Source organism: Corvus cornix, chromosome Z, assembly GCF_000738735.6.
Source record: "Corvus cornix cornix isolate S_Up_H32 chromosome Z, ASM73873v5, whole genome shotgun sequence".
NCBI classification, from domain to species: Eukaryota; Metazoa; Chordata; class Aves; order Passeriformes; family Corvidae; genus Corvus; species Corvus cornix.
In genome coordinates, this window is record NC_046357.1 from 73,806,398 (window position 1) to 73,833,128 (window position 26,731).

Below are 26,731 nucleotides of genomic sequence, written 5' to 3' on the forward strand. Positions count from 1 at the left end.
ACAGGAATTTTCAGACCCATGAAAACCACATGGTTGACTGTCCACACTTTGGTAATTGCAGGGGATTTCATTTTCTGGAAATATAATGTAAAATTGGGTGTGCATTCTGCTTGTCGTTCAACACAAAATTTACAAATGCAAACAGTGTTTTGTCTCTTTTCCTTTTACAACAATGGCATAATTGAAATCAGAAGGACACCAAATCAGGAAATATGTAGAGAAAATATCCTCTCTCATTTTTATCAGAATATCCATACAGATTTGCATAATAAATGTTCCTGCTCCAGATGCTATTTAGTTTATTAATTTAATTAGAGGTGTGGGAATACATTTGTCAGAGCATTCATTTAATAGTAGCTGTTCTTTCACAACCAATAGCCTAAGCCCCATAAAGTAATAAACAAGCATCCTTTGCTACCCCAATAATGCAACAAAAACAGAAAATGAGAAGCCTTGACTTATTTAAATTCAGCTAGGAAATATCATTTACTGTTCTCAAACAGCTTTGCTTCTCCATCAGATGGACAGTCTTCAAGACAAAACTGTTAATATCAAGTACATGATAGTTCTCTGTGTCATGAAGACACCCTAAAGCTGACAAAAAAATAAACAAAATTACAAATAATCTGGCAAACTACTGCACAACTGCAGTTTTTCTGTGCAACTGATGCACAGAATTCAAAAAGGCAGTTTCGTGCATCAGTTAAATTTCTTAACCAACAGTTAGATGGGAAATTTTCCCACCAAGGATTAATCTGAAATTCATGTGCACGAAAGGTGTTGAAATCCTGAGTTTTGAGTTTACTGCCAATATAATCCAAAACATACTCTAATGTCAGTACTGCTGACATAAACCAAATTAATTTCTCTAACTCTTTGCAATGACATGGCAAAAATCTGGCAATTTTCAATTAGAAAAAAAAAAAGTTCTTTTTTCTAATAATGATTTATCTGTAGATCTTTCTTTCAGATGTATTTACTGCACAAAATATTGTTATTTTTAAATACAATGATGAGTAATAGAGAGCACAAATCTGCCTTTCAAGATGAAGATTGAGATAAATAAAATTCATGTCAATATAAGGTTAATTATCTGAGAAAAAGTGTTAAATTGAAGTTGACCAAAGCCTAGGGGGTTCTTTAGGATTGCTTCCAGTTATCCCAATGGTGACAGAATGCAATCTGTAGATATCCTGACTGTCTTCAAGTTACAAAAAAGTAAAAAAATGCTGCTTGCTATTGTCTTTTGAGAATGAATTGAGTTTAAGGCTATCACATTTTACGGAGTGGAAGATTAGGGAAAGACAATTATGTGGAGGTGTGCTGTTAAATAAAGACAAAATTGAGTCAGCCAAAAGTCATTCAAAGGACATAGAGTTTGCCATTATTTGGTTAACAAAAATCGGCCACTTTTACAGCCTGTGCGTAACTTTTGGTGATTTTTCTACAAGAACCTTGTTTTCTTTTCCCTGTGCCCCACAGCGGACGTGTGTGACTCCAACCCCTGCCAGAATGGTGGCATCTGTCTGTCGGGGCTGAACGACGACTTCTACTCCTGCGAGTGTCCCGAGGGCTTCACAGACCCCAACTGCTCCAGCCTTGTGGAGGTCGGTAAGTGCAAATTTACTTGCTGAAATAACTCAAGAGCCCCATTAATCTGTGGCTGACCAAGTAGTGATCCTGTCCATGGTGTCTTGTGGGGTGATGGGGTTGTTATGTTGATCATTATTGGGTTTTTAACCTTATATCTGTGCCATAGACATCTCTATAATAATTAACAGAAAGTTGAAAGAGCGTCTGAGAACATTGTTGCTGAGAGAAATCCAGTGCTCCACTTCACAAAAAGTCCATTGTGGTGACTTACAAGTGACCAACATTTTTCAAAGATCCATTCCAGATAATTCTATGTATCCTTCTGCAACCAGTGCCCTTTCAAAGCCTCCGTTCCAATAGTTTTATGCTGATGTCCAGAGTAAAGATTAATTTCTTATGCAAATGAAGAGACAGGAACAGCATCGGAGAAAACCAGAATAACACATAGTAGTCACTTGTTTGAATTTCAAAATAATTACCCATCTGGAGGCTCTAATTAATCATTAGATGAGTGCATAGAGCACAAGTCAAATGTACTGAAATTTTGTGATGTGCACTTGACACAGAGCAAACACAAATGTCAGTGGTAGATCCAAAACATCCAGCAGGTCAGGCCTCCATCTTAACAAAACTTGAGAAGAAAATCAGAATCTGAAGGAAAATATGGTAGATAGTTCACTGAAAGTTCATTGAGCTCTTGTATAATCCCAAAGAAGGCATAAAAATATGTTTACAGTGCAAAATGTTGGAACTGTCACAGCTGGGCTCGACACTGCAACTGTCCTAAATCTGTGTGGTTCTCATTTTTTAATAAATAAATAAAAACTATGCAGGGAGAACCTGGGTACACTGTTCTGAGGATTAAGTATATCTCTCTCATGAGATAAAGGGAGCAAAACTTAGAAACACAGGGCTCTTTTATTTATGGGGTTTCTTTTGTTCATTTTCTTTCCTGAAAATGATGCTACTGCTGTTTTGAGAGTGAATTCTACATGTCCACAATGCAGTTTTAGAGGAATTTTGGATTTCATTTGATTCCCCTTAACTTAAATTTCCTGCAAACAAATGGAGTTACTTCCTGTGGGAGAACAACCAACTTCAGGCACCAGCTGTGCTTTTTTCTGACTCTAAAATGTCATTGTAGGTGGTTACTACCTAAAATTTGAGTTGCACAAGGAGGTGCTTGTTGCCTCGATGAAGCCACACAAGAAGCCGGGAGACACTGCCTCAAATCCTATTTTCCATCCCTCTCCCTATATTTTTTACCCCTGCTTGAATTTATCCTATGTATATAGGTCATGCTACCCTAAGATGGCCTAGACATGGCTTCACTTCAGGAAACTTTTGGGTTTATTGTGTAATTGGCTGGCACAAAATTGCATGGCACATAAGTGGGAGGATGCCAGGCATGAGTGAATCTGAGAATAAATCATATTGTGATAATTGCTACTGTAATTGGCAGATGAGCATTAATAGGGCTTTAAAAAATACACATATACTTAACTGAAATCTTCAAGCACTTCAACTAAAACTCAGTTTGGTAAACAGAGTAAAGCATAAGTAAATAACTTGACAATATGTGGCAATCACAGCACTTACACAAGCAGGATGTTGCATTTCTAGTTTTCAATCCATGGGGAATATTTGCTGGACAACATTGTTTAAGTAAAGAACTTATTAATATTCCTGTAGTAACTAATCTAGAATGTTAATTTAGTTTATGTTTGTCTTGTTTGCTACACGTATGGATTCAGTCTGGCCGTGTTAAAAACCATAAAAATAGATTTTAAAATAATCTCTTACTTTTCAGTAAAATATTATTCTGAATTTTGTACCCCTGTATACACAGTCATATAAGCCACTGGAAAAAAAATGGTATTTCTGGAAAATAATTTGATTTTTTTCCTGTGGAAATGATGACAATTAATATAAGCTGTTAGTCAATCAGATTCCATTAATTCCAATACTGAAGTGTTTCAAGCAAAATAATGTTGTAAGGTGGGTCTAGAGGAGCCCAGGAGTGCAAGACCCTGAATGATCACTTTTACTAAGAGTGTTTATTAGATGTAAGATCTAAGAAGGAATGCTTGCAAAGGTTGCTCCTCTTTGGCTTTTTAATGAGTTTTTGCCGAAAAGCTAATCTCTTAATCCCTCATATCTCAAAAAGGCTTCTTGACAATTTTCTGTGTAGTTGAAAACACTTAGTTGGTTAAAAATTGGTATTCAGGATGTCAAGAGGTACCACGTAGGAAGAAAAGAGGAGGGTGAGGAAAAAAAAACAACACAGAGAAGAGCCTTTGTCACTCTGTCTCCCTCAAAAGAGCTGTACAGAAAATTTTAAAAGAAGCTGAGTGTTCTCTGCATCCCCCTCATTAGAGACCATCAGACTTCGTTCAGTGACAGGATGCACTGTTGAACTCTGGGCGCCAGCTGGGAAGTCATAAATTTTTCAAGGAACATACCTTAAACAGGAGGATTTTCACAGTAAAAGACAACAGGGATTTTACTTAATCATGCATTAATGTGGGTAAATAAAAGGCAATCCCATTCAGACAGCAAGTCGTGAACTATGCAGAGGAAAAAAAAAATAGATGCATACAAGTACCCAGGAAGATCAAATATTTAGGCAGAATTCTTCCCTAAATAGATCAACATAGATTCAAGACAGTTTGGGAGCTGCATGGATATGCAAGAATGCAACTCCCTTTATTACCTTAACAGAACTAAAATTTAAAACAACCTGATATTGACCATAGTACCAATTTCAAGCTAAGAAGATTAGTTGATAATGTGTTTTTACAAATTTACCCATGGAAAAATATTATTTTTCTGCCATATTTAACTTTTTTCTGACCCTGTAACTTTGAGTGTGCCTAAACCAAAATTTATATAAAATGCTTGTGATACTAATTTGTATATTTTAAATTGCTAATCCCACTCTTTTGTTAATGACAATCCCACTTTACTTCCAATGTTTACTTATATACTATACCTAGCCATGCTAAAAGACTTGAGTGGAGGTGATAGATCTGTAATATCCCCCTTATTTGTGCAGCCAGGTTTTTCAGTGCTCTAACAGATTTTAAATACCTGATAAACTGGCAGAGAATAAAATAGAGACAGGCAGCAAAATGTCTGTTTTAGTTGTTTTCTGTACAACACATCCTCCAGCGAGGTAGAGAAGGATTTATCTAAACAGATAAAAGGTGATTATATGAAACATTCCAAATAGCAGGATGTTTTCCAAAGATGATAAGAACACTATGGTGTGAGTTAACTCTTCAGCAGACACCTGTCCACGTATATGGAAGCATTAATTTTAATGTAAATTGAAACAAAATAATTTTCAAGTAATTAATATTGGCATTGAAATGCATTGCAGAGAAGTTGACAGACTTCACATCTTTTAAATAACTCATGAGCAATTCTCAGGAATAATGTAAATTACAGAAGTACAATAAACAACAACTGTTACAGACAATTAATAAGAGTCTTTAATGAATTCTGCTCAGGAAAATTCTTAATGTGCTGCCTGTCAACTTGGGTGACTAGTTAGCCATGGACAGCACAAAAGGGGAGCTATGAAATGACACTGGGGGAAGTTTTCTTTGAAATAAAAATTCCTCCTGCTTTGTTTAGTGTGTGCATAAGGGAAAATGGGGGGAGAAATGCAACATTAATGACTAAAAAAGAGCAGGTAGGTTTATTATGCCATAAGGCAATGAGAGCATGCTCCATGAGTGACCACGTTCATGTTTGAATTCTGAGCATCTTAAAACTACTCGGTTTTGATCTTCCAAATCTGAAATTCAATAACTGTCTGAGAGGATAAACTGGTGAACATGTTTAGTTTATTTAAGTGAAAAAACCTAACAGATGTCAAATAGGCTGCTAGCATCCTTTTGGAAAGTGTCTATACCTTTTATGTCAGCTCTCAATACTCACTGAGAGGATCTCATTATTGAGAAACATGGTAAAAATGCCTGTGTGCATTTTGGAAGGGTGGAAGAGCAAGTTAATGATCTTGTAGTTGATGATCAAGGGATGTTGGGTCTAAGTGCAGCATGGAGACTGAGTGAAGGGAGAAGGGTTGAAAGGTAAACCAGATGTGCCAGTTTTCCACAACATCTTTATTCTGCCAAGTGATTAAGAAGTGATTGTGGGGTTCCTTGCTTAGTACATTGCAGTTTTCTATATCAGTTCAGTCTTTCCAGTATCCAAAGTAAACTATTTCTTTGACAGCTGCTGTCTCTCAGCCAGAAATGCAGGAATCAAAGGGGTTCTTCCCTTTTCCTGCTGTTAAATAAAAAATTCAGTGAGCTGGATTAGGCCCAGCGTGCTGTGATTTGTTTGCTTTGTGGCTTTATTTGCACAACCTAAGAGTCTACTTCTGCTTTCCTGACCTCTGCACTGACAGGACAAGGGCTTCTGAAATAAATTAGTACAGAAAAAATTCCTGTCACTCATTTCCCGTCAGTCTTGTAGATGCTTTTCAATGCCATGATTGGAAATGACTGAATGATTTCATAGATGCTTTTATAGTCTTAACTGTAGGAACCCAGAGTGCCCAGAATATTTCTCTGCCTGTTTTTAAGGGTTCTTACCCCCCTGAACAACATTGTTTTACCTCCAACTTTGGAAGAAATTACCAACGATCAGACAACAACTAGAAAATACAATGGTGTGAATTAGGTGATAGACTACTATGTAAGATTGTCACAGGGTGAAAAATTTAAAGGTTTTGGGCTTCTCTTTGTAGTAAATAGATGAGAGTAAAAAATATCAAAATGGAGGGTTGTTGTTGTTCTCTAAACCTCCTTCTCCTTCTTCTACCACTCCATATTCTGAAGTAAAAGTAGTTTGGAATGATTGGATAGAGAATTCCACAGTTCCTGGCTATGTTACTGAATAATTGGTAGGAAAGTGAAAAAATAATATACGTTTTTAGTGACTATTGGTTAAAATATCTTTAAAAGACTGTGTAAATCTTGATAATTGGACTTCTCTCCTGCTTTCTGTTCTCTATGTTATGCCTGGGTCACGCTAGTGGCTCAGTTCCTCAGATAAGACAATAAACAACTATCTGGAAGCATTGAAACTCCAGGAAAAGTCTGGGTTTATTCTTTGAAACTCCTTGCAAGGACTTTAAAATATTCTCTCCCACCAGGAGGGATTTGATTTACGGCACGGTTTAGTGTCACTTAACAATATGTGATTTTTTTTTATAAGGAGGGTTGTTTGCACCACACATTGAACATATGTACTAATGGATTTTCCGAGGTGGAAATGGTGAAATGAATGCACTCTTACAAAAGAATTCCAATTACTTAACATCATGTGCATCTAGTTTGCAACTGATATGAAAATATTCACTTTATCTGTAAATTAGGTGGCCTGAATAATACAAATAAAAGCACTGGCACTCACAAAATCAGAATAGTTGAAGATGTGAGGCAACTGTGGAGGTCTATAGCCTAACCCCACCTCTCAGTGGATAATCCAGGAGTGTAGATTTCTCAGGGTTGTGTCCAGTTGAATTTTGAATATTTCCAGAAGTGGAGATTTTACAGCTTGTCACAGCAATCTGTACCAGTGTTTGATCACCTGCGCAGGGAAAAAAAGCAAGGAAACAAACAGATAAACCCCCAAACCCCAAATATATTTAAGTGTAATTTTTTGAAATTTAGTTTTTTCTCATTGTGCTGTCACTATGTACCACTGAGAAGTCCCTGGCTCTGGTGTCTTTATTTCTATTTTCTGCTCCAGCTTGACAGTCTGATTTTAGGGAAATAATCACATCCCTTGGCCTGCTGGCACTCCTCTCCCTAGTGCAATACAGTCCTAGGTGCAGATTGCCCAGGATATTGGGAAACAGAGTGTGGACTCCAGATTTCAGCATCTATTTTCACTGCTTTGGGTGTAAGTGTCACCCAAATTGATTATATGTATTCCTATATTAGCAAAATCTATGCAAGTGACTCATTTGCCACGTTTCTTATTGTCAGCAGGTAGACTTTAATATATGGCTGTGAACTGTCATGCTTTACACTTGATACTGATTTATTATTTGGAAAAATTGCAAAGGAAATTATTATCTTTTTGCTGATATTCTCACTCTCAAAAACAATTTCAATGGTTCTGTTGGTAAAAGAAGTTTAACATCAGAGGTGAGATGGGCCTGTGTTTATTTGAATTCAGCAAGAATAATCAGGTTCCATGGTCAGAGGTTAGGTTCTTCTGGGAAAAGAGCGAGAGAGTGGGAGGGGAGGGATAGAAAACAGATTCTTCCCTGCAGGGCTTTCTCTATGGTACTTATTTGGATTCTGTGCTGATTTCTTTCCTCATAGGCAAAGATGGAAGGTGTGAGTTTTCTTAAGCAGCAGCTTATTGCTGGAGACATTCTTTGAAATGTTCAGACTTCCTCTCCTGAATGGTGAAAGTGGTTGAGGAGCAGGGCCCCATCAACGCGGCTCCCAATTAAAACAAAGCTGATTTTGTGGGAACGTGATTTCTGTTTGTTTACTTCCAGTGGGAAACATCCCCAAGGTATTCACTAAACCCCACTTCCTTCTTCCTTTCCTTATAATAAGAATTTGTAGTTTGGATGTAGACTGGTGACTTTCCTCTTAGTAAGTCTGTAGCAGTTGCATGTTCAGCATGTTGAGGGCATTCCTCAGTGTTCTATTCTGAAGCCTACAGCTTCACATTTCTGTTATAACAGTGGTTTTATGTGGAGTTAGCTGCAAACCACATTTTTAAAACAGAAATTATCACGTAATCAAGATGTTCTCACAGGTTACAGAACTCTGTTAAAAGCAATCAATACATATTAATAAAAATAATTTGAAAAATTAGGCCCCAATGTTTCGTTTCTGGGTAGGCTGAAAAGTGCATAATGCACAGAAATCTAAATTGAGTGGTCTGAATGCATGAGAGTGGAATAACTTGATAAATGGCATTGATTGCAGGGCAGAAAATGTTGCAAGGCATAATTTACAATATTTCTGCCAAAACAATTGCCTTTGGTGTTGATTGCCAGCAAATCTGTTGTGAAAATAAGGTTTCGAGTCACAACTGGTGACGAGGGTGCAATAATGGGTATTCCCAGATTCACAGAATCCCAGGTTGGAAAGGACCTCAAGGATCATCTGGGTCAAACTTTCTTGGCAAAATCATGGTCCAGGCAAGATGGGCCAGAGCCCTGCCCAGCTGAATCTTAAAAATGTCCAGTGTTGGGGAGTCCATCACTTCCCTGGACAGATTACTCCAGTGGGTGATTGTCATGGTTGAAAGGATTGAAAATTGTTCCTCTTGTGTCCAATCAGAGCCTCGCCAGGAGTCCCTGGGACCCCTTACCCCTTGTCTTTTCCGTGTGGCTCCGTGTACAAAGGGAGTCTCCACCTCCTCTGTGGCCACCCTTTAAACAGTGGAACGTGTGGGGAGGGCTCCCCTCAGCTTCCTCTCCTCAAGGCTGAACAAACCCAGGTCTCTCAGCCTTTCCTCACCTGTGAGACTTCCCAGCCCTTGGATCCTCTTTGTGGCCCTTTTCTGGGCCCTCTCCATCACAACAGGGACCAAACCTGGGCAGAGTGCTCCAGGTGTGACCCAACAAACTCTGAGCAAAGCGGGATCATGAATTCACCTCTGATGGACATGGCCTTGTTGATGCCTCTTTGTGTGAAAAATCCCTACGTTCCTTCTCCATCTCTTGCCCTTTGCTCCACAATGTCCTTGAGCCTCTTGTCCTGGGGAGTCCCAGGGCTGGACACACCACTGCAGATGTGTCTTATTGTAGGCAGACAGAAGGATCACACACCCTAACCCGCTGCCAGTGCTCTGCCTAATGCAGCCCAGAATGCTGCTGCCAATTGTAAAAAAACATGGTTCATACAATAGTTAGGTTTAATCAGAATGTTTCCTGTATACAGTATTTTGAAATACATGACAGACCTTAAAAGTGTATGCGGTACCACTGATCTCAATACGACCACACACAATGTTTGTAGGTAGTGAAAACTTTAATTCCTGAATGAGAAATGCCCTGTCAAATAAACCCTATGCTGGAATTCATATCACATTTCTTATTTTTCTGTTCCCAAATTTGTTATTTGAAAGTACAAACTGGCCAGGGATAAGCAGTTCTGGTCACACATTAGAGGGTGACCAGTGGTACACTCTGAAGGAGATTTTATGAATTTTATGTGTCTAATTAGAAGGACAAATGGAAAACATCCAGGCTCTTGTTGGCAGGCCTACTGCCCAGGATGAGACCTTGCAAAGAAAAACAAGGTTTTTGAGCATGGGTTTATTTGCAAAAACACATCCCCAGACCCTGCTTTCAGTTGGAGGGATGAAGGACTCAATAGCGCATCATGTTTTGATTAAAAGCTCCAACACTGATGGCAAGACTTGCATGCAGAAATATTGAGAAAAGCATGCATGTAAGCCATGGAGAACTGGGACAAACTGTGGACTTTCCATCCAGGTGTTATTGAACTTGAAAGTCGAAGTGTTCCGAGCCTGTAAAATGCAGGGTGCTCCAGAAACAAGAGCTGGCACCTGCCTGGGCTGTGTGTACTGGAAGGGAGGCATCTCTTGTGAGCCAGGTCCATTTCCACAAGGTTTTACCCTGTTATATTGGGTGAAGAAGAGAAAGAAAAAGGAACAGAATAAAAAAAAAAAAAGAGCCATTTTCCCAGAAATGTGTTGTGTCTATGGCCTTATGTATTTTTTAAACCAGCTTCAAAAGAAGTAGGTAGAATAAACTGGTTATGCTTTGTCAGATCTGCCAGTGAAATAGGCAGCACATAAAAATCTGGAGAGCTTATGCTGACAGACAGGGGGAAATTGCTCTTTGGATAGGTGGTCTTAGCGTTGTCTGGAAAGAGAAGTGTTCAAGTAATTCAAATAGGTCTTGGTGGGCAGCAGCTGCATCAGACTAAAGCAGTAGAGTACATGACACATCAAGATCTAATGAAATAAATACTCTGGTAACAATATCCTGCACATTTTCACATCCCTAAGTACCTCTGGAGTGGTCCAGGTGCCTGTGAGACTCGCTGACACAGCTGCCAGGCTGTTTGTTGTGATGTTCCACGTCACGTTGACTTTGCTCTTCAGTGTCCCTGTCCTGGTGTTTAAAATGGGTCTCTCATCACTTTTAAAATATTACTATTATTATAATTATTATTATTATCATCATTGTTGTTAACATATGGAAACCATACATATTTTATGGTTCATAATAAATTATTACTGCCTTTAAGACAGTTTCTATTACTAGATCATTTTTTAATGTATGCCATTATCATTGCCATATAGTTGAGGTCTCTGTGATCTTGTCCAGTTCTAAAGAAATTAAGCTTTGTGGGCCTTTTTATACTTTTCAAACACACCACTCATTAGGAATTATTAATTCTTACTGATCAGGGATCATTAAGCATTATCATGCTCAGGATTAATTACTCTTCTGTTTTGCTGGCAATGGGGTGGTAGCTTTATTTTCCTGTTTCTTTAGTTTCTTGGCTAATGCAAAGTAAGTAGTTATGGTGATTTTTAAGAGACCAGGCAACACAATTTCTCATAAAATTTATACTTAAGAAATGTTCTTGATGCACTGCCTGTGTTTGTTTTCCCATTTGATATAATATAGTTTTCTCCTGGATTTTTATGTAGAAGGATGTGACTCAACAGTATGGAAGCAACTTACTAAAAATAAAAATGCCAGAAGGAAGCTGATTCTTTAGCTGAAAAAGCAAATTGGTCTTTAATGAGATGTTAATTCTGGCATCCTAGGAGATTCAGATTAGAAGATTTTATACTTCTTAGGAAAAAATGATCAGATGGAAAACCTGGTGGTGTTGAACTTAATGCAAGTCCTAAATGCAATTTGGTGCCAGAGTAAAAGAAACACAAATTAAAAGCTGAATATTGGATCCAGAGACAGATGGACATTATTTGTTTTTTTTTTTCTCTTCCCCTTTAAGTGTTTTACCAGATTCTTTTTTCAAAGCTATTTATATAAAGGGCTCATTAAACAGAGCAAAATACATCATGTTTTGGAATCACTTTTTCTTACTTTTTGCTCTCTGTGTTTGTTTACTTGTTTTTAAGTAATGAATTAAAGGAATACTTCTTTGTTACTAAAAAAACAGATGCAATAGTTCAGGAACCTTTTTGCTTTTCTCCAGTAATAAAAACACTTCTGTTCAGAAGCAGAAGAATGAGAGTACCCAAATGTTTCTCCTAATAAATTTAATATTTCTAACTGGAAAAAGTTGCTATTTAGTACCTCAGAAATTTCTTTTCACTGCATAACTCTGTGTGACCTGATTCCTTTCTATGCTTTTTCCTTTTTGATTTAAAATCTCTGTTAAGTCACTTGCTTAAGGGTCTTTGGTGTTCATCATCCAGATGCAAAATTCCCTTAAGCATTTAAAATACTGTGGAATGATATATCTACTCTCTTACAATTTTTTTTTTCTTGTTCAGTTCCAGAATACTAAGTGCACTTATGGAAGATTGTAAACAGGAATACATAAAACTAGTATTGTCTTGAGCAAACACACCTTACCCTTTATTATGTTGAGGACATTGAGAACTGTTCTTTTTAGAAGAATGTAGAATGTAGAAGAACTGTGCTCATATCAATCAGATGAGACCTTTAAACTTGTTTCAACATGGGATTCATTTGTTCTAAAAACCACATTTTTCCTAGGTAAGGAGAATAACTAAATCCTTTAGTTCTTAATGATTGTTTTGGTCTGTTGTTGTTTCTTCTTCCTTTACTTTTTTCTCCAAATATAAGTGTGATCACAGGAACTCCATAATTTCTATGGTTGAAAGTTTTTCTTATTAAGCTACAAAAAAAATGCATGTTTTATTGCAAGGAATCTAGAAAGCAGGGGAATTGCATATGAGATAATAAAATAAAATATAATAAAAAATAATTACCTATAAAAATTATCTGTCAAAATAACAGAAAGTAAAATATCAGAGGGGCATCTCATGCTTCCTACCCTGTTTCAGGGTTTTAGTTTTTGTCTGGACTTATTACTATTTAGTCAGATGCACCTGTCCTGCAGCAGCTCATGTCAGGTGTTAATGACAAGGCTGAAATGCCCCTTCTTTTCTTCCTTCATTTACCCAGTGAATTATCTGGGGTGGTTCTTTTGGGGTGAAAAGATGCTACATGCCACATGCTCTTCTTTTTGTGCATTCATGGGTAACGAGAATAATGAGGACTTAAGTGAAATGCTGACTGTATGAAGCATATGAATAATTCAACTGGGGTTTTTTCAGGTTGTATCACAGGTGTACGGCTTTCTCCAACTTGATGATGCTATAAAATAATGATTAATAATAATTAATTCATATTTATGTTATATTAATGACCAGAATTATTAAGGCATGAGGTTTCATGCTGAATTATGGTTGCAGAGCTAGTATTTCACGTGCATTACTTGAGCTGAACACCTGCTTGAGAACTGCCATTGCACCATGAGTTAGGAGAGTCAATATATTATTTCCTATATTAGGAGAAATTAATCAATGAGATGATTGAAATTAATGTTTCAGCTGTTCCCCTGTGGCTGTATCTGTACTATTAGAATACTAATTTGAGGTGCATACTCTAGAGTTATGGATGCCATCTTCATTTTGAAACATGCACTGGAATGGCTCCACTCTAAATCAGGGAATTCTGAAGTCTGGAAAATTCAGAAGGTTGACTCAGACATGACCTTAATTTGTTGTCTCTGAAATTAGGAAAAGGGTGAGGTAGAATTCAAGAGCTTCACAATTTGGTGAAATCACACTTCAGCTTCCTTGTTATTTATGATTCTGTTTGGTTCATGTGTCACTTCATGCATAAGTGGTGCAAATATGTGTAGTTCCACTCTTCTGATCTATGCTTTTGACAGATATCTAATTCCAATATGCATGAATGCATGCAAGGTTTTAATGTTTTTTTCAAATGGATGGGTATGAGACATGCATATGCAACCTGCTTTGTTTGCCTGTCCATAAGCACAGTACTCTGATCATGGAATCACAGAATGTTTTGGGTTGGAAGGGACCTTAAAGCCCATCCCATTCCATCCCTGCCATGGGCAGAGACATCTTGCACTGTCCCAGGCTGCTCCAAGCCCCAATGTCCAGCCTGGCCTTGGGCACTGCCAGGGATCCAGGGGCAGCCCCAGCTGCTCTGGGCACCCTGTGCCAGGGCCTGCCCATCCTCACAGAGGAGCTATTCCTCCTAATATCTCATCCAAACCTACTCTCTGTCAGTGGGAAGCCATTCCCTGTGTCCTGTCACCCTATCCCCTGTCAGTTGTCTCTCTCCATCTTTCCTGTCAGCTCGTTCAGGCACTGCAAGGCCACAACAAGGTCACCCCAAATCCTCCTCTTCTTCAGGCTGAGCAATCCCAATTCTCCCAGCCTGAATGATGTCCTACACTTACTTCCTAACAGACTAATCAACGCGGTCAAAATATCCAGGAATGTTTAGTTTTGCCATACAAGCTTCTTCTGCATCGAGAACGGGATACAAATTCTCAGACTTCAAATCCTCGTGGAGACGCCTCACATATTGCATTTCCATTCATAGACAGCTCTTCCTGGCCCTTTCCCTTTATGTCAGTGCATCCACACAAACATATGTTATGAAAGATGTGTCTTCTGCATAATGTATTTTTTGTTCCTTTTACCCACCTAAAAGGTCATGGAAAGAGGTTCCAGGGCTTGCAGATATTTTTTCTGCGTAAGATCCCTCACTCTGGAAGATAGGGTATGGAGTGATATGCCTGTGGTTTCAGAGTTTGGGGAAATCCAAGATATCTGTTAATTTCAGAGTCTTTCTTTTCCCAGCCAGTGTTTTTTGTAGCTCCTCATGGGTTTGAACAGCAATAACTATTTGGCTTCTGTTGACTGTTTTTGCTCAACTGGTCCTTTCCAAATGCAGATATAGGAAAAACTAGAGAGGAAAGATCAACTGCTGCTGTGGCAACTACTTGTAAACATACTTAGGGGCTTTCATGGAGTCTGATGTGTTTCATGATGCAAACAGAAACGGGGCAGACGTAAAATTCCTCATTTGTTGATGATGATTCATTTCCAACATAGACTGGAAGCAACTTCAAATGCATATTTAAGGTTAAATGAATTGGCTACTAATGAACATTTAATGTCCTTTATAAAACCAAACAAATAATAACAAAACCCCCAAAAATAAAGCAAGAAAAAAAAAGAGTATGTTAGTCCCCAGACTGTCAGATGTGTTGTAGCAAAAGCCATCAAGGGGGAGGTGCCAGGAAAGGATGTACCTGAAGAAGAGGTAATATGTTATTCGAAATATGCTGAAGAACTGAGACATTTTATGCCCAGTTCTTCTCCAACATGATAGTAACATATGCACTCATTAAAAAAATTCTTGCTTCCTTATTTATTCATCAGTTGCAGTGACTAGAGCTTTAGAAAGGGTGAAAAGCTCAGTTCCAACAACTTGAATTTAAATAAGATGAAAATTATATTCTCAGTGAGAGCCTACAGTGAGTATCATGGGGCTCAGCAGACTATACTTGTCTAAGTACTAATGTTGATTAAAAGACATCATAAAACACCACCACACGGTTTTCAGGTTTTCCAAACCATGTTTTTGAGTTTAGTTCTGCACACAAAACCCATGTTCTTATGGCAGATGTGTCTTTTCCCTACATTAACCAGCTTTCTCCTGTTGGAACAGTATGAACTAAAAACATTCCTACTATTGCAAAGAGGAGTTCTCATCATTGGAAAAGATTCTTAGCAACTTAAATACACCTGAGAAAAGTTTCTGAGAAGTTGTTGCAGCCCTTTTTTAGCACAAGATCTGCATTTGCACAGGCAGTGATGAGATCAAGGCTTGCAGCAGAATCGTGGTAGTGGATCAAGACTTGAAGCCCTTAGAAACCAGTAAGAAAAATATTTTTAAGAGCTAAATTTCAGTGTGTTATATTACTATTATCTAGAAATATAAAGCATCCAGTACATATAAAGTACCCAGTTCTGTCAAACTCAATTTGAATTGACGTTAAATCAAACAGAAAGCATTTTTTGAAGCTATCTTGGTTTTCTCCATGTGTAAGAAAGATGAGGGCAGTAAGGGTGTGAAATAACATAGAGACAGATGTATGCCAATATATTCAAGTACAAATGTAATCTTGCTGCAATTGAGAAAGAGAAGCATGTCTTGATTAAAAATTCCTATTACTTTCCTCTCCATCTTAGGCAGGTCAACTTTTTAATCATCAGTTATATTATTCATTATGAACAGTCTAATGAGGCCAGAATTTGGTCCTTTAAGATTAATCTTTGCAGATAGGAAAACTGCATTGTCAGTGTCATTTGATTTATTCAAAAATATGACTGAATGGGCTGTAATTTATAAGGGGAACGATGACAGTCATAAAAAGAAAATATTTAATTTCAGCTTCTGCTTTTCCTGGCATGAAATAAGAAACATCTGCAGTAGTCATTAGCTCGTAGCTGAACAATACATTAGCTTAAGTCAGCAACAAAAGTGAACAGTGGATTAACTTTGTCCTCACTGGTGGTGACTTTGGGATCAGTTTTACGTGCGCTAAACCAACAGATCCTGACCAAGGTAGCATAAACAAAGTAAATAACTATATCAGTCTGAATGCAAGGTGGATGTTTATGAAACATCAGTGCATTCATCACTTGCCCTCTCAGGGTGGAAGAAGGGACCTGAGCAGTTTCAAAGAATCAGTAGCTCAAAATGGAATAGATTAATTATATTTCACGTATTGCAGCTGAATAAATGAATGCTTAAAGACCATGACATAAAAAGTTTACTAAATAAGGAATGTAAATATTAAACTAGCAGGCTATGAATCTTGATACTGATAGAAACTGGGATGTGTTAAGCATTTCTTTCATGCATCTTACAGTTAAATATAGAAAGAATTAAATTACACAGTTTTTTTCTGGCCTTGCTGAAATCAAACTGGTGGCAATACTCTAGGAGGGATACGCGAGACTTTTTTAGGAAAAAAAACCATATTAAAACTACAGTAATTGAATTAGATGGCTTTTTTTTTAATAATTTCATTTGCCATTGAATTTAATTTCATATCCTGTAACAAGCAGTGTTGAATCTCTGTTTCTCATGAACTGTGCTCATTCAAAAATGTTCCGTAGTAGCTGTGCTGTTCTGCTTCGACTTGGCAGCCCTAAAAACTACATTTTCTATGCTGAAATCACTTGGCTTGGTGTGACAGTTCTGCCTGGAGGCTGAGAACTCTACAGGTTGAGTAGGAGAGGAGACATGACTTGTGGGTGACACTATAAATCTAGTTTATTTGCATTTTTACAGCCTTCACAACCATATTTGGATAGGAAGGAGAGAATTTCGCATCATAAACATAGAAAAAAGTTTTTTTCATGTCGTTAGCCAGTGTGTGGTACCCGAATCACAGTGGCAACACCCTGTCTGGTGAGACGTGGAGCAGAAAAGGGGATGTGATTAATAGAAAACCAGAGTGCAGTACAGTGAAACACAGCAGTGATGGCCTGCCTGGTGAGAACAAAGTGGTGAAGGGAGCCTGATTAAAAGGAATCAAAACAGCCTAGCAAAGCAGCTAAGCAGCATCACAAGAGAGGGAGAGGGGAGTGACTGCGTGGTTCAAGAGAAGCTTCAGGGAAATTGAGTCTTTTTGCAATTTAATGGGATCTGTAGGACTAGATCATCTGCAGGACCACACATTTCCACTCTTTGAGAGCAGAAAAAGTATCCTCTCAGACTGGAGAAGGGTTACCAAACCCTTTGGCAGAGGAGCTGAGGACACAGGTGCTGTGTATTCTCGCTTCACGGAGACTAGAACAAGTTAAAAAGGTAAAAAGCAGTCTACGTGCATGTCAACATTTTTAACGGGTGTTCAGGGCCATTATTCACAAGCTTGTAACTTGATTTGCTTGGAGCTCAGATTTGCAACTGTCTATGAGGATTCATCAGCATCAGGAGCAGAACCATCATTAGGACATGCAGGAGGACCTCTGTCAATCACAGTGTGCCATCATACCCAAACATCGCTGCCTGGAGTCCAAAGAGCCATCCCCAAGCTTTGCTGTCCCCAGGAAGCTTACAAATAGGATAAATCCAGGAAGAAGAGGGGCTTTATAGAAGAGATTTTGATAAGGTGAGGGAAGCCTGGCTGATCTAGCTGTCAGTCTCTGCTCTAAAAGTAGCTGGAAAACGGCATTGTTTAGATGAGGTGTATTTCAAGGATTTTTTTCGCCTGCCCCTTTACCTGACTGCCACTGTGGTACAATCTGCAGTTACAACTTCATCTAGAAATGCAGCTTTATCTTTTGAGGTGGACGTCAGCAATTAAACAAATAAACTAATAAAAACCAGCTTTTCAGCCTTGGATTTATTTTCTGTGTGTAAATACTGCTCAGGTGATTCTCTATTTATGTTTTCATCAACCAGTAACAGAACTCTCTAACCCTTAATTCTGATTATTTCTACTGTTGTTCTGGTAACATTCTGTTTTCTCTTTCTTTGATATTTTCAAGCCTTTGCTGAAATGCAGGCACAAGAACCAGAAAACTTAACCCAAATCTGTTTTAAAATCATTACAGGAGGTACCAAACTAATTTTATATTTTTTTTAAAAGATATTTTATATCTCAATGTTGAGGAATCTCATTCACTGTAATATTTATTCTTATTAATACGAAAAAGAGTGGGTGAGATGATGGAAAATGGATGGTGTATCAGCAACAGGATTTGTATCAAAAATAGTGTGGCCAGAAAGACAAGGGAAGTGACAAGGTGGGGTTAGGTCAAAGATTGGTCTCTATCATCTTAGAAGTCTTTTCCAACCTAATTAATTCTGTGATTCTGTAATTATTTGATCAGTGGGTAAACAGGAAGTATTTACAATATAAAAGACTATATTTACCGTATAAATTGCTGATGGAAAAGCCATTAAGCAGGAAAAGATGTTAATCTGTCCTGCAAACACTCAGCAGAATCACTCTTGTGTAGACAACTGGATATTGCAGATATGATTCTAACCCAAATTTTAGTGAGGGTTACTCAATGTAAAACTGGATGAGAAATTATAATTTTTCAGTACTGTTGAGCATTTTCAAGATTTTGATCGGAAGGATTTTTTTGAACAGTAATTCAGATTGTTTTAAGAAAATACAGCATCCGCCATGCCACTGTGCAGTGCAGAGCAAGAATAGTGATCACAAGTATCCTTTAAAGGTTTCAAGATATCTAAAAAAGGCCAAAGGACTTTAGAAGCTGAAGAAAAGGAAATATAGACAGAAAAAATTTTGTTTTCCTTAAGTTTACTGGCTCAGTTTTCACGGATAACATGGATATACCATTAACATCTTTCCTCCTTAATGTTCTTTGGAAACAAAAGCATCTGATATTTCTTAGTTTTTACCAAGTTACTCAATTTACTTTCACTGTTTAAGTTGCTTGGTAAAATCAGGTATGACTGAAGAAGGAAAGGAAATTTCGTTAAATTAAGCTGTCCTTTCCCTGAGGGAGAGCAGAAGCTTCTGGAAGTATTAAAAAAAACCCCAAAAAACAAAACAAAAACAAACGAACAAACTAACAAAAACCCAAAAACAAACCAGAAAAACCAACAGAAACCCAAACAAATAAACCCCCAAATCAACCAAAAACCACAGAACAAAACCAAAGCAATCCCAAAACAAACAAAACATCCCACAACGAACCAACCAAAAACCCTCAAAAAACCCAAAAAACCCCAAACAAAACAAAAAACCCCCAACAACAAAAAGCACCACCACCAAAAAGCACAACAAAACAAAACCAAACAAAAAAAACCTCAAAACCACAAAAAATAACAACAAAAAAAAAAAGGGGGGGGGGGAACCCCTCTTCTTTTGAAACCTGATTGATCACCTTTTTACAGAGCAGCCAGCAGCTACTGTCCTCCCCCAGACTTGTGGGATGAAGACTGAAAATGTTTTGGAAAACGTCTAGAAAGAACCTCACGAAGCCTTTCACTCACTGAGGTTCGCATTTCTGATGGCGAAATGGTAGCAAAATTTACATGATCACTTTCTACTGGGAAAGACTGACCTAGTTGCAGAGGAATTAATTATCCCAAAGTTGTAAGCTGGAATTTGTCCTGGCTAGACTAAACTCTGGTGATTGCAGTGGATATCTACATTATAAAGTGGTGTGAGGGGCCAATGGAATAATTCTCAAGCTGCAAGGTAGTACAGGAAAAGGAGAACAGCCAGTGGAAGGTAATATAAATGTGAATTTCATTGATTTATTCCAGGTCAGCAGAAGACAATATATTTAGTCAGTCCCTTTTACACTTATAAAGTGGATCTCACCTAAAGATCTTACAGAGAATCAGGAAGAAGATATATAAGTGAAGAAAACTCAGCCACATTTTGCCCGTTCAGTTTTAGCAGACACTTTGCTTTGTCAGCTTACACAGAGTAGGGCACGTATGTTTATATATATATTTGTGTGTGTATTTTTTAAATCTATAGCGTTTCATTGTGTCCTTTTCATGCAGAGTCATGGATAAAATTCACTAGGTTAAAACATAGAATATTTATGAAGTGGAACGATTTGCTCACCAGATGAATATTTCATGACTGCTATTTTTTGTGTCTGATTTCTTCAATGTACCTTGTACTTAGTCACAACGATCTTTGATGTAGAAAGAGCTTGCAGAATGCTGTATACAGTAATTAACATAGACTTTAAAATAGGTGATTTAAGGTAATTTTTAATAATCCAATGAATTTCATTAAGGGGATTATTTTCTGTTTGGTGAAGTCATCATAAAATTCCTGGCGCAAAAGGTTTTGGAGGGGGAAAAATTAGTGTTTGGGATTAATTTTTGTCTTTTGCATTTTGTCTTTGTCTTTAATTTAAGTCCTTGTTAGACTTCAACAACTCCATTGACTTAGTTAAGTCAGTATTTTGTGTTAACATTAATAATGCTGTATAAAGTTGAGCAATTGACAATGCAATAAAACTGCATCTGTTAGCATTTGGATCACCCATCTCTGAACCTGAACTTTTCCTTGCATGAATATTAACTGGAAAATGCCACAGGGGCCATGCAAATTATTCATGAGAGAGTGATAAATTCAGAAGGAATTTTTAACTTTAAAAACAAACACAGATCTTTGACCTAAAAACTAACAGAAAGAAGTGTAACTTAAAAAAATTAAGAAAATATTTATGAAAATGTATTACTTTCATTTTAATTTTTTGAGACAGTGTTTACTGATGTCTAATTTTGAATTTTTTAAAAGAATATTCCAAGGGTTATAAAATGAGTGAGTTGGGTTTTTTTCCTCTTGAAAGGATTGAAGATGAGGTGGTTCACTACAAGTGTGACAATTTTTTTGGTTGACCCAAATAAAAAGTTTTCCACTTCTACTTAATATATTCCTCTTGTTAGGAATTAGGTGTGGGGAACAAAAAACTAAAAAAATGGGGAAACAAACAAAAAAATATTATTTTTCAGGTTTTGTCCTGAACAAAGAAATTGATGGAGAAGGTAAGCTAGTAATATATTTTTTGTAAGTGTACTTAACTGTAATGAAAATCAATCCAGTTCCAGCCAAGGCTTTCTTGACCATGTCAGTACCTGCTGGTAATTTTCCCAGATCTCCAGGATCACACACTTGAATGTATTTACCCTGAGTGCTGGAGATAAAGACTGTGGAGGGAGAAAGGAAATTAGTCCTTTTAATTTTTCATATTTCAATAACCACAGAATCCCACAATGGTTTGGGCTGGAAGGGACCTTAAAGTCCAACCAATTTCACCCCCTGCCATGGGCAGGGACGCTCCTTCCACTGTCCCAGGCTGCTCCAAGCCCCAATGTCCAGCCTGGCCTTGGACACTCCAGGGATCCAGGGGCAGCCCCAGCTGCTCTGGGCACCCTGTGCCAGGGCCTGCCCACCCTGCCAGGGAACAATTCCTTCCCAAGATCCCATCCAGCCCTGTCCTCTGGCACTGGGAAGCCATTCCCCCTTGTCCTGGCATTCCAATCTAGCTTCTTCTGTGCAAGTCCTGTTTCTTGACTCCTCTTTTTGACAAACACAAGGCATCGCTGAACCCAGAAGGAAGGACAAAAGTATTGATTTCCATTATTCTGACCTGAAATGACCCAAGTGAAAAGCATTTCCTACATCTCCAGTGCCAATGAGAGCAGATTATAATAGTAATCCTTGTTTTTGTGATGGGCTGCGACAGCACGCAGTGAGACGGGAATGTGTGGAAGTGTTCTAGACTCCATCCAACTTGAGCTTGAAGGGGGCAATGCAAGGAGAGGTTTTGCCATCTGTTTGCAGAACAGAAGAGTGGAAAATCCAAAACGAAGGGGAGAATTTTAGAACAGCACTCCAGAGCCTGGCAGCTCTTTTTTCTCAGAGTGGGAGGTGCTGGTTGGGAATGATTTTGAATTGCAGGCACAGGAAAGGGTGTTAAGCACCCCTTGGAAACCCAGAACTCTGCACTGAAAACACATAAATCTGCTCTGAGAAACGTATGGGAAAGTATGAGACATGGAGAAATCCATACAGTCAGGATGAAATAAAAACATCTTTAAAAAAAAAGAGAAAAAATCAATAGGCCTGACTCCCACACTAATGAAAAGTGAAGGGCATGGAGCAGCAGCAGAGTGCTCACTGATGGCTGCTGTGAAAATGTTTCTTTCAGGGCTGAATTCAGAGAGGCTAATAAACTGTTGGCTTCCAGTCAACAGCTTTATTCACTGAGATAAAAGAAAAATTAGTGTACATGTTCTTCCCTTGTTCATGAGAAAAGGCCACAATTTTTAGTTATTTTTGGAAAAATTAAGAATGATATAGATGAAAAATAAGAGGAAAAATGCAGCATTTCTGAGAAGAATAAAGAAACTTCACACCAGGTGTATTTTTTCTATCTCCTATCACAGTCCTTTTGCCTAGTCTGCACTTTGCAAAGCCACATTAGCGTGAGCAACAGAGAAAAATCATCTGCTTTTACACTTGAGCATGTTTCTTGTTTGGCCTTGTGGTTTGTGGAAGTACAGGTGTCAGCAAGAAAGTTTGTGTGCTCAGTAAAACCAGTACAGGACACAGAAATTCGTTCAAATTGGCCAAGATTTGCAGTATTTTAGGGCAGAAAAATGTTATTTTTGAAGAGGTCTGGGTTCAATATAGCCTCTGCAGATAACCTTTGACAAATTGGTATATGGCTTATTATCACTGTTTTTGACCCCACATCTGTGATAATAAATTTTTGATATCTAGATAAGGGCAGTGTTTTATTGAAACTGGGCATTGCTGACACTGTTTTGCCACATTCCATATCACAGGTATTTTTAAATTATATTTTCCAGTGCTATGAAATAATGGATTCAGAAAGGTATATTTAGTTTTATTCTGGTTGTACTGAAGTTAAATATAAACCCAATATTAGCTGCAAAGTTCATAGGATCTTCTTTTGTTTCTGCCCACTCAGAAAATTTAGAAGTGAATACTTGTCTATTATTCCTTAAGCAGGAGGTTCCAGTCTCCAAATTTTACATGAGCAATGAACATATCCTTTAAATAATTTGAAAATACCTGCTTTGCCTTTCTTGCACCAGGACTTGATCCTTCTCTCACACCTGTGCTCATGCCGTGTAGCTTTACTGTGGGGCACTCTCCTTATTCCTGAATTTACTGAAAAATGATTAAAAAATCACACATTGAACCAAAGAGACATGTCTCCCTGCATGGGACCCCTCCAACATCACATCTTTCATTTTATCTGCCATCTGCTCCTTTGAATTCTCCTCTTGGCACGTTATGCAATTCACAGTTCAGGTTTCCTGTGATGGAGGTCGTGTCGTGTGGAAATTACCTTGGTAAAGCAGCATGCTGGCCCCCAGTCATGCTGAACAGAGTACTCTAGACTTATATGGGAATAAATAAAAGAAAAAAACCCAGTTAATTCTTTTGTAGGACCTATAATGAAGCCAGTCATTGGCACCAAGGACTGTATGCCCCTGGCCCTGTGGAGTTTTATTAATGATGATGTATTTCCTATGAAACTGTGACTGTTGAATACTTTCTTCTGCTTTCGATATAAAGAATTTAGCATGGTGGCTGAATGTTTTAAGAGGTGTTGCCCAATCTTAATGATTTTATGATAAAGTTGCTGTCTGCCTGCTGGTTTATACAGCTTCGTTCCCCAAAAAGGATGGCAGCACAATCTTTGCAACTGGCACATTAGACAGCTTGCCAAAACTTGCAAAGTGTTTGGGAAAGCGCTGAAAATTGGAGGATTCATATTTATCCTGAAACTTTACAGTTTGAAAGTCTCTGTGGTTTCCTGTGTATTTATTGAACTTCCCAGTATGTGTTTCCATGAGGCAACGTGCTCAGTCTGGGTGTAATTCACTGGCAGCAAGCCAGGTTGAAGTTATTTTGGGGTTAAAAATGGCAAATAGTGACACAGAAGTTCATGCATTAAGGTTAGTGTCTGATATTACAGGACTGAATAGAGTTGATGTTTATTTGTCTTAACTGCTATTTTCTCATCTGTTTTGGGCATTTTTTATTGTCATTTGAATCCTTGTTAATGCTGTTGGATGTTGAACATTGAATATTTTCAAGTGGTGTGGTACAGATCAAATACCACACTGAGAGACTTAATCCAGCCTCCTGTACCAGTCCAGAGCCAGCAAACACTCTGTGAACATCTGAGTGGGCTTTCATTGTATTTTTTTTCCCCCAGGTGGGAGAATAACCATAAAATAAAAAATATTGTCACCATTATTACTTTGCAGTTTGGTATGTGATGTTATTTTAAAATTCTGCATTCACATAAGAACTGGTAGTAAAATTTCCCTTAAAACACACAAAACAACCAAGTGAAACAGCTTCAGGCAAGTGACTGAAATATGAAAAGACGAAATTGTTTGGCTTGAAAGGCAAAGCTTTCTATGTGTGACTATGGGGATTTCCCAGGTAGGTTTTTGCATCCACAAGTGTAACAGATGCTAGCAGGTACCTGTGTCTGTAACTGTATTTTACAGCCTTTTTTAGCTGTAAAATTTTATTTTAAGCTTATTCATTTGCTTGCTGGAGAGTGCTCTTTGACATTTAAAGAAGCAAAGTCTACTGCACACTGATTTGCAGCCTTACCCACTTTTAGCCATTTGAGTACACTTGTTGTTTGGATACCCAAGTGCCAGGGTACCTTCTCATTACATTTTCTGCTCTTTTGGAACATTCACACCTTCTCAAAACTGCATATGGCATCGTGTGTGCATGTGTGTGTAAAACTGTGTGATATTTCAAGCCATGACAGACTACTCCCAGTTTCAGAATTAAAACTTTCAGTAGTGTTGTGCCTTTGGCAGCACTGAAATCCTTGGCAAGAACTGGAGCTGACTAAGAACTCAATAATTGCTTTAAAACTAAATTTCTTTACACTGTTTTCCATAAGAATGTCACTCTGTCAAGTACTAGGGCACTCCTTCCTTATTCTAGAGAGGTGTAAATGTGAAGGAATCCACACAAAAAAAAATCATTGTCTAATCTTGTCTTCTACAAAATACAGTATTTCACCTAAATAAAATTTTTATTTGATATTTAAACATACTCTTACCCAGCAGTGATGGTCCTGATGATTGGTAAAAAAGGAAGACTAGTGAGAATGAATTAGATGCCTTTATTGGCATTTCTGTCATTTTAAGACAGTAGTATTCTATTTAATAACACCCGACATTTTGCTCAGACACACACTTTTTATTAGAATTCTTTTTCCTTGAAATAAAACAATGAATAAAAAGTGAATTTTTCATAGGTTTTAGGTGCTTAAATCGATGTTAACCTGTGAAAAGTGATACATCTTCTCTACTAAGTGCCAAGGGCCATTTTTAGGGTTTCTTAATGAACATATTTGTCCTCTATCCAACATCTGTCACCCAAGCAGAGTTTCATCAGTTCATGGAAAGTTATCTCTGACATGCACTGGTGTGTTCCTTCTGGTTTTGTTTTTGTTTGCTCCTTTTCTCTCTGTTGTGCATTTTTTGTCTATTTGTTTGGGATTTTTGTAGGGTTTTTTGGTTTGTTTGGTTTTTTTCTCATGAATGACTGCAAAAACAACTTGGCCAGCTGAAGCAGGAAGGAGGCAAATGGTGCTCCAAGGGCCTGTGAGTGCTGAAGTCTGCCAGATGGAGAGAGAGGGAAGAGACAGGCTTCTTAAGCACACGTTTTCAGTGAAATATCTGTAGCATTAAAGTCACATTCTTAATGACTAGAGCTGCGATTTTGGAAAGTCAGTCGGTCTTCCTTGCATGCAGGTCCTATGAGAGGCTGAGATTTGATGATGAGCAGAATATAATTTATTTTTGATGTTGCATTCAGAAAAATGTCATTTGCTCTTGGAGCTTACCATTCCTTTGGATAATGTTGAAGACCTCTTGCACAGATTTTCCATAGGCATAATGCCATATATATGTAAGTTTATTCTTTCATATATGAGACCTACATTTTATTTGAATGTTAAAAAATCATATTTCACATTAATGTAAAATCAACACAAGCTTTAATGTAATGCAAAGCCAGTGTAATGTATCATAAGATATAACACAGTATAGCAGGCTGTTACACTGGATCTGCCTAACCCGAGATATTTATGCTTCAAAATTCAGGGGTTTTTTCCCACACCTGTCAAGGTCTCTACCTTGTAAGAGAAATAGTCAGGAGTCTGGCAGAGATATTCAGATACTATCCAAGCACTGTCTTTCTGCATTCCCTCTCTTAAGCTAATGTTGGATGGCATGTATCCTGGTATAGGCTTTCCAAACCTGCCTATGTATTCTTGGGTTTTTTTTATCCCACTGATGTCATGCAAGAAAAACAAGATTAAGTTTACCCCAGTGAACATCAGGTATTTCCAAAGAAGGTAAAATCCAACATTTCTCCTGTCGTATGTCCTATTATAATTTGCCAATGATCCATTAAAAGTGGAAGAAATGTGTCATTGAAAATGCTTTAAAGATGTAGAGTAATTTAAAGTGTAAAGTCATGCAGTGCTGTTATCAGACCATGACTTGGGGATGACTGTGACTTTT

The 26,731-nt window shown here is 37.9% G+C and overlaps 1 protein-coding gene across 2 annotated transcripts in view; it reads left to right on the forward strand.

Annotated features, from left to right (window-relative positions):
- The window catches only part of EDIL3 (EGF like repeats and discoidin domains 3), a 237,376-nt gene that overhangs the window by 65,066 nt on the left and 145,579 nt on the right, over positions 1 to 26,731 (forward strand). For both annotated transcript variants that reach the window (XM_039566793.1, XM_039566792.1), the window contains exon 2: positions 1,483 to 1,611. In XM_039566793.1, the coding sequence (XP_039422727.1) occupies positions 1,483 to 1,611 (129 nt within the window). The remainder of the gene's footprint in view (positions 1 to 1,482; positions 1,612 to 26,731) is intronic.